The sequence below is a fragment of the Terrapene carolina genome, unplaced genomic scaffold (assembly GCF_002925995.2).
Source record: "Terrapene carolina triunguis isolate 2854851 unplaced genomic scaffold, T_m_triunguis-2.0 Scaffold18729, whole genome shotgun sequence".
Classification (NCBI taxonomy): domain Eukaryota; kingdom Metazoa; phylum Chordata; order Testudines; family Emydidae; genus Terrapene; species Terrapene triunguis.
This window is the reverse complement of record NW_020683080.1, coordinates 1,286-10,526: the sequence shown is the minus strand read 5'-3', so window position 1 is coordinate 10,526 and position 9,241 is coordinate 1,286. Positions and strand designations below refer to the sequence as shown.

Below are 9,241 nucleotides of genomic sequence, written 5' to 3'. Positions count from 1 at the left end.
ACCAAATTTTCTCCTTGCCAATGATGAGAAAGTTAGGAGTACTGTCCTCCTTTAACGCTCCTCGTGTTTAAATATTGAGTTTCCAGTTACAGAACTAGGTTAAGTGACCTAGTCTTACTGCAGCCTCACCATTAATACTAGACTTCAGAGGGACAGGACACAGAGCGCCAACCTCAGTTCCTGCTTTCCCATTTTCCAGTAAATATGGAATCATGAACATGTGGCTACAAAGATCTAGGGTTTGGAAGGCAAGTTGATGAAGGAAAAGCCATATTGCTACTAACTGGTGTGATATAGCATGGCCAGAGGACAGCAGGAGAGTGATAGATGGGAGATATGTAAGCCCCAGGATAATGAGAGCCTAGTCCCTGTAGAGGGAAGAGAGGCTGCTACAGATTAATTAGAGCACCTGAAACCAATTAAGCCAATTAGAGCACCTAAAGCCAGTCACCTGATAAACCCCCCTGCTTCAATCAGACAGTTGGAGGAGTTGAAGCAGAGTGGTTTGGTGTTGGAGCAGAGAGCAGTTTGGAGGAGTTGAAGCAGAGTGGTTTGGTGTTGGAGCAGAGAGCAGTTTGGAGGAAGCAGTTTGGAGAAGTGCTGTGGCGGGCCAGAAGACCAAGACCCTAGGTAAAGGGAAACCTGGCTTGTGCAGAGCAGAGGGACTCTACAGACACAAGGGGTTGGGAGAAACTTGGCCCAAGCGGAGAGAGGGCAGGAAGCCCCACAAGCTGAAGGGCCGGAGAGGGAAGTAGCCCAGGGGAAGGAATCGCTAGTTCAAGTGGTTCACTGCTATCCCTAGAGCCCCTGGGCTGGGACCTGGAGTAGAGGGTGGGCCCAGGTCCCTCCCTCTCCACTCCCCTTTTCTGGGACACTAATGGGACAGTTGATACCCCAGTTCAGGGGTGAGAAACGGTGCCCTGCACCCCCACAAGAGGAGAAAGTGCGGGACGCAACATAATAGTGCCGGCAATTTGCCACACTGGACATACAACTATGAGACCAAATATTCGTGGCCATCCTATGTCCCCTTCACAAAGGGTGTCCCTATCCTCTGTTGGCCAGAAGCTGGGACTGGGCAACGGGACGGATCATTTGACAATTACCTGTTCTGTTCATTCCCTCTGGAGCATGTGGCACTGGCCACTGTCGGAAGACAGAATACTGGGCTAGATGGACCTTTGGTCTGATCCAGTATGGCCGTTCTTATGGTCTTAGATTCCAGCACTGATAACTGATAACTCAGTTAGGGATCTTTAAAGGAAATGATGGATCTGCTTCCAGTCCAGTTTTAAGTACCCAGGACAGCAACTCTATTCTAGCAGCCACACCCTGACTGATACCAAGCAGAGGTCTGATGATAATATTGGCTCTATTCTTTGTAATCAGCCAGGGATTTGGACTTGAAGCTGTCATGCTACCAGGAAACCAACAGCCACTGCTAATTTCCAGAGTGAGGTCAATTCAGGTGTCTAGAGAGGTAGATGTTTCCAACAATACACTCCAGTTATACCAGTAAAGATAGGTCTTTAGGATATCAAAGCAGCTATTAATTAATGGAAACAGAATGACACTTAATTTCTCTCCGTACCCCACCTTAACATGCTCTTGGACCTTCCTGCAGAAAGACCCAGGCTATTAACCTTTAGGAATTATCCCAAACTGTCTGCTGCTTAAATAAAGCCCTACATCTCCCAGTAAAGCTGTGGGATCCATGTTTCACCAAGATGAACGCAATAGGTAGCGGTATATACCTGTTCATCGGCAGAGGTTCGCCGAGGAGGCTGGAGATCACTGTCTCTAGGTCACGGTGAGCTAAAATGGACACCGCCTCCACCAGGAACTGCCTCAAGCTGCCCTCCTGGATAGTAGGCATGTGGCTATATATTATAACCAGGATATCTGGCACCTGGAAGGAACAAAACCAGAAAGAAATGTCCCTTTTTCTTTCTCTCCATTCATTCTACAGAATCAAAACCTTTATTTAGCCATTTAGCCAGTTGCTGCTTTTTTAGAAATTCTTCACTTCAAGAAACAAATGTTCAAATATGTCTGCATAAATTTAACCCACAAAAATTGCCCACACTTGGCTGTAAAAACTAACACTGACACACACATATACATACCAGGTAATTTAATGTGGTGGTGCCCAGCTATGCATTAAATAAACCCGTTCGCATGCACAAAAGAAGGCTTTGCTTGCCCACATTTTGCAGGTGTGATTTAAGCAGCCAAATCTGACCATTTGCCTCGAAGAATGCGGAGTTCATAAACAACCACAAGCACAAAATATGCAAGTGCTTTAAACACAGTGTGCAAATACCTGGGACTATGAACAGGTGACGACCTCTCATATTCACTCCTAACCCTTCACATCTTCAAAACACTGTGCAAACATGGCAGTTCTGCTGCGAGGGTTCCCTGTCCTGAGACCTTTCACCAGCCTTGTTAGAAGATTTGTGGAGTGCTCCTTTCATCTAGCCCTAACGCACTGGGCTCCAGAATAAGGCATATAAATAGTGGATCCCAAAGACACTATAGTTTTCTCCCTCCCTCCCCCCTTCTATTCTTAAAGGGTATGTCTACACAGCAAAAAAAAATCCCACAGCAGTGTAAAAGTGTAGCTGTTCCTGGTTGGGCTGGAGCCCAGGCTCTGAAACCTGGCAAGAGGGTGGGTCTCAGAGCCCAGGCTCCAGATTGACTGGGAATGACCACAGTGCTATTTTTATCCAGGTAGCCCTTAGCCATAGGCCTCCTAAGAACTGGATGATTCCAAGTGCCAGTCATTCTGTCTTGTTGTATTTTCCCCAGAGTCTGTTTTTTCAAGCCTTTCTTGGCTGAATACTGTGGCAACAAGCTAGACAAATAAATAACCAACCATCTTCCTTTTCCCTTGGATTATCTCTGTCTACTGCGATTGATTCTGCCATTGCCTATCTTAGGGTAGGAACAGAGATGGAATCGACTCTATGTCCGAGGGGGAGAAACAGCAAGATTTTTGTTCATTACACATAAGGGGAAAGAGCTAAAAGCCTAGAGTTTAGGCAGAAAACCTCTCCAGTTTCCCGTTTTACCTTGTCCAGCATGGCATCTCCACACTCCTTCAGGATGATCTTCATCCACAGTCCAGCTGCCGTGGCACAGGTGGGACTGGCAGACAACATACCACCCAATGTGGCCTTAATAAAGTCTGTGGCCTGTTCTGAAGGAAAGTACTCACTAACAACCTGGGAACAAATCAAAAACAGGAGAGACTGCAATGATGTCTGGCTTTTTAAAAATGGAGGCCTAATATCTCTATGAAAAGATATATGCATCAACAAATTGTTAATTAGCCTCATGTCTAGCGAGCCATTTGTGATTACAATTCTCTCTACAGTCTATATACGACATTTTTGTATTCTACACTAATGATATCAGGTTAGAGGCAAAGCCTCTGTTGCACAGTTAGCACAACATTGTACTGGATATGCAGGAGGGAAGTTTCCAGTTTGTATTCTCTTATATACACTGCATCTTTTTACAACTTATAAAATGAAGTAAAGAGAGGCATGCACACAAATATAGGCTAAGGCAAACCCACAAAGTGACAGAATGAAGACTGGGTGGTTTCTCAGCTTGATGTTCCACTAACACAGTTTTTTCTCATGAATGGCTGGATAGGTACATGTGTGCGCAGCTGCGTGCATATTTTCATGTGCGTGCAACATTCTGTGGAATCCGGTTTTTACATGGCATTCATAGCACACATCTATGAAAAGCATATTGCTGGTTACTAGCAATGAATGCCCCGCTCCCACAGCTCACTCCAAGTACGGAAAGGCATCATAAAAGCTTAAATGTGAAATGAATAGTGCCCCGTCACTAGAACATCCACACAAGCTTTTTGAGTCAGTTACCCTGGCCATTTTGGAAGATGCCTGAAACAGAGCCTCAGGGTCTGGAGCTGTTAGTGCTTCACGAAGACATCTCAGCTCCTCCGCCGCTGACCCCAGGTTCATGGACTGGCCTGGAGTGGAGAAAAGGAGAAAAAGTACTGTAACGATTAATGAAACTGAACCTCTATTGCATGGATATTCATACAGAAGGATCCATGTGCTATGCTGTTATCAGCATAGTGTAAAATCTTGGCCCCATCAAAGTCAATGGCAAAACTCCTGTTGACTGTAATGGAGTCGGGATTACACCCTAAATGTCTGAAAGTTAACAGTAGTGGTATGTTATTGTGAATGATACAGGATTGAACAAGCACTGTATTCAGCTTGGAGCAGCTTTCTGGGTGTGTCTGGTTTCAGTAGCCTCTCTGCTCTCAGTATTTAAATCTAATCTCATATTCAAGTACAAGTCATGCAGATAGATCTCAGGTTCCAATGTAGAGGTGAATCCCTCCACCAAACTCTCATTGTAAAAGAGATGGGTCTGGACAAAAACTTCGGCAGGAAACCCAGGCTCATCAGTCACTTCTAAACAATGCTGGGATTTCTATCTTGTACATGCAAAGATTGGAGTCCCTTCTTCTGTTTCTGAATCACCAACACTGTTTTTTAGGGCTGATTAATAATAATTGGAAATAGGGTGACCAGATGTCCCGATTTTATAGGGATAGTCCCGATTTGGGGGGTCTTTTTCTTATATAGACTCCTATTACGCCCCACCCCCTGTCCCGAGTTTTCACATTTGCTGTTTGGTCACCCTAATTGGAAATGGCCTTAAACGATAACCAAGCTCTATCCTTTTACATCTAACCATTAGGTGAAAAGAATATCCTACTCTTTCACAAAGGGGAAAATGGCCTACATTTACTCCAATAGCTTTGAATGCTCATGACAGAGGGCTGCTGGAAGAACTTTTTGTTTAAAGAATTATTCCAGGAAACCCCTCCAATACAGCCAGTGGCAGGGTAAAGAGAATGAAAATGTTTAGTACCAAGGGCTTGTCTACATGGAGATAGTCAAGAAAGCTAATCCAAATTAATTTTCAAAATGCATTAGTTAAACTTCATTAGACACCTACGAGGACATACTTATTTAGAATTAAAGGGGCCTTATTTCAGGTTAGTTTAATTCATGTAATTCACTAAAATTAATAAGGGCCATTTTAATTCAGAATCAGAGCATCCACACATGTGTTTAATGCCACTTTAAATTTACACCTTTAGTTCATTTGGATTAACTTTCCTTAGTTGTCCCTATGTAGAGAAGCCCTAAGGAATTTAGCAGTTATCTATCTGTATGCAGACCATTTATTATTTGTACAGTTCCCAAAAGTGTGCTAGGCTCTTTACACATCATAATCTTCTCTTCTAATGAGGTATTTACAAGATGCCCACCATTCTGTTATCTAAATGCCAACAGACAGGACAGAAAGAACTAGACAGGCAGAAAAATGGACATTACAACAGTGAAAGAAGGTGAAGAATTACTTATACCTGCTAATGGTGAAGAATTACTTATACCTGCTAATGGTCTCCTCACCTTGTATACAGAGAAGGCAGCTGATACAGTCAACCACCCACTGACGGGACGTGGCCAGTGAATCACAGCTGTATGGTGCTATTTGTCCAATCAGAGATCCAAACCGATTAAAAGTTTCCTGAGTCTAATTAAAAAAGAATGAAGAATGAATGTTCTCCAGCTGTATGAGACTTCACTTTCCATCCTTATTGTTGATACCAGTCAGCTCTGTGTTTTTGGGGAACCAGGGCGCAGTATCTAGCCAGTGTGACTCATGAAGGACACCCCTCACCCCGTCTCTGTTTGAACCAAAACCGATCGGAGAAAAGGCTTGCAGAGAACAATGAAGGGCATGGGGAGACACACCTAGACCCCCCCTGACAAGGGTGACAAGATTAAGATGTCTCCATTTGCATACAGAATGAAGAACAGAGACAACTCCCCTAGCCTCATCTGCATGAAAGATGGGATAGGGATTAGCATAAGGAATGAAGAACAGAGAACCGCACTGAACTCTTGGACCAGAAAAGTGGGGACGCACTGCATCATGGGAATCCCTGCTCCAGATGCTAATGAACTTACGCCTGCACACACCCAGCTCAGCAATTATCAGAGCAATTCTAGTAATAAATCTTTGACTGATATCCCAAAATACTGAAGCAGCCTAGTTGCCTTGTGAGCTCCCTGTAAGAAAACAACACCCAGAGCCAAGAGTGATCAGCTCCTATTGTCTAGCCCAGGGGTCAGCAACCTTTCAGAAGTGGTGTGCCGAGTCTTCATTTATTCACTCTCATTTAAGGTTTCACGTGCCAGTAATACATTTTAATGTTTTTAGAAGGTCTCTTTCTATAAGTCTATAACATATAACTAAACTATTGTTGTATGTAAAGTAAATAAGGTTTTTAAAATGTTTAAGAAGCTTCATTTATAATTAAATTAAAATGTAGAGCCCCCCGGACCGGTGGCCAGGACCCGGGCAGTGTGAGTGCCATTGAAAATCAGCTCGCGTGCCGCCTTTGGCATGTGTGCCACAGGTTCCCTACCCCTGGCCTAGCCTAAAGAAAATCCTTGAGCCATCAGTTTACCCATAAACAAATCTAGTGTTCTCCCTTGAGCCATTGTATTTTCTCTACAAAACCCCCGACCTATGCCCAAGTAAGGGTTCTGATGTATAGACCCAAACTCTGCATCAGTTCCACTGGGATTCCATCTCCTGACTGATCGTGCTGGGGGCTCTGCCTGTCTCCAGCACTCAGGACCCTGAGCTACCACCATCACCTGGGAACCCCGACCAGTTCAAGCCTCATGGAGTGGGGGAGATCCCTCTCTCTCTCTGTTTTCTTTTCTACCTCAGGTATTAACCTTTAAAATGTAACTGTTATGTTTGTTTAGCCCTCCTTGTGTAGTTATCACTATTATTCAATAAATAACTTTTATGGTTCAGCTGGTTGCTTCTCTCTCTCTCTCTCTCTCTCTCTCTCTGAATTTTACTCTTTTGTGTTTTTTAGCTTCCCCCATTTACTCTGCAGCAACGCTTCTTGCACCTAAGCTAAAGATCCCTGTAGTGCCCAAAAATACTGTGGGGTTTGCTCATCAAGTGTGTTACTCCCAGTACAATTGTAATGTGAAAGTGTGATAGGGACGTGTTAAACTTGGGGCACATAAGGGAGGGGCAGCTGAAAGTGCTGTTCAACCCAGCCTATTGAGACCAGGGGCACATAAGGGTACCAGCTTGAAAGTGCTGCTTAACCCAGCCCACTGAATACAGGGACATATGAGGGGATCAGCTGGGGAGTGCTGATTGACTTGCTCTGCTAGTGTGTGTGTGTGTGCGCATCTTCACCTAGTTCTAGTTATTAGCCCTGGGGAACCTAGGTCCTGCAGGATAGCTCCATTGGGAGGGGACTTGTAGAAAGAAGGAGTAGAGCTCCATATGAACACACAAGTGACATAAGCAGCATATTAACAGAATTATAGAAAACTCCCCCTCCCCCAGAAGAGTAACCCTAATCAATGATCAGAGGGGTAGCCGTGTTCTTGCATCTGAAGAAGTGAGGTTCTTACCCACGAAAGCTTATGCTCCCTATACTTCTGTTAGTCTTAAAGGTGCCACAGGACCCTCTGTTCCTAATCAATGAGCCTACCCAAAGTGACAGGCACATCTGATAACATTGTGCCTCTGATTCCTGTACTGAACTGGGTAATGCACATTGGAAAACATAATCCCAATTGTACATACAAATGGATGGGGTCTAAATTAGCTGTTATCACTCAAGAAAGAGACCTGAGAGTCATTGTGTACAGTTCTCTGAAAGCATCTGCTCAACATGCAGTCAAAAACCATAACAACATGTTAGGAACCATTAGGAAAGGGATCGATAATAAGACAGTAAATATCATTATGCCACTACATAAATCTATACTACCCCCACACCTTGAATACTGCGTGCAGTTTTGGTCATCTCATCTCAAAAAAGATATGTTAGATTTGGAAGAAATACAGAGAAGAGCAACAAAAATTATTAGGCATATGGGACAACTTCTCGTACAAGGAGAGATTAAAAAGACAGGGACTTTTCAGCTTGGAAAAGAGACGACTAAGAGGGAATATGATAGAGAACTATAAAATCATGACTGGTGTAGAGAAAGTCAATAAGGAAGTGTTATTTAGCCCTTCACATAACACAGGAACAAGGGGTCACCCAATGAAATTAATAGGCAGCAGGTTTAAAACAAACAAAAGGAAGCATTTCTTCACACAATGCAGTCAACCTGTGGAACTCCTTGCCAGGGAGATGTTGTGAAGGCCAAAAGTATAACTGGGTTCAAAAAAGAATGAGATGAGTTCACGGAGTATAGGTCCATCAATGGCTATTAGCTAACATGGTCAGGGATGCAATCCCATGATCTGGGTGTCTCTAAACCTCTGACTGCCAGAAGCTGGGGCTGGGACTGTCCAACAGGGGATGGTTCACTTGACAATTGCCTTGTTCTGTTCATTCCCTCTTAAGCATCTGGCACCCACCACTGTCAGAAGACAGGATACTGGGCTAGATGAACCATTCTTCTGGGGGATCCAGGATAGCCACTCTTATGTTTTATGTTCTTAGCTGATTAAATAGAAATTCAGCTTTAGCATCCTGGGAGCATAAGAACCAAGGATGCATTTGTGACACTGGCAGACCAGTCAACCTGTGTATGACCCATAATAACTTAACAAGAGGTGCTTCTACTGTATCAAGACAGTTCACTTGCATGTGAATTTCTAAGAGATGTATTAGTCTAGCAATCATCAACTCATTCAAAAATGAACAATAGAGGCTAAGTGTATTTGTCTGTGTTTATCTATACCCGGTTAGAAGTTTCACAATGTAACTAAATTAGCTTGTAGATGCTAATTCCCTTTCATGTCTTAATTGCCTTAATTATGTATGCAAGGTGTTCAGTTAACCTTAAAATCAAAGATGTAAGACACTCCAGGAAACCAATCATTTCTACATTATCTTCAGCTTAACTATCTGTGTTATAATGGAAGAACGGCTAATTACCTTATGTGAAGGAATGTAACTAGTTTACTGTGTTAATAGAATGATAATAGAAGATTATCTTCAAAGCAAAGTACAACAGGTGATCTGCATTGGGGGAAGGTCCTTCTGTGACAATTTCTGTGAGGTAGGCGTGTCAGCCTGCTAGAATAGCTATAAAAGAGAAGGCTCGGGCCTGAGCCTATCATATCTAGTCTGCTTAAACTTTGAACAGGGAAAGTGTAAGCCATAGGACAGAGATTT

General features: G+C 43.5%; 1 protein-coding gene across 1 annotated transcript; it reads right to left on the bottom strand.

Annotated features, from left to right (window-relative positions):
* Positions 1–1,645: 1,645 nt before the first annotated feature.
* LOC115271444 (maestro heat-like repeat-containing protein family member 2B) lies at positions 1,646–4,009 on the bottom strand (the record flags this gene model as incomplete). Its single annotated transcript, XM_029913949.1, has 3 exons — positions 1,646–1,909; positions 3,075–3,227; positions 3,900–4,009. Coding segments are annotated over 3 exons (527 nt in total), but the record flags the coding sequence as incomplete, so codon positions are not given.
* Between the last annotated feature and the right edge of the window lie 5,232 nt (positions 4,010–9,241).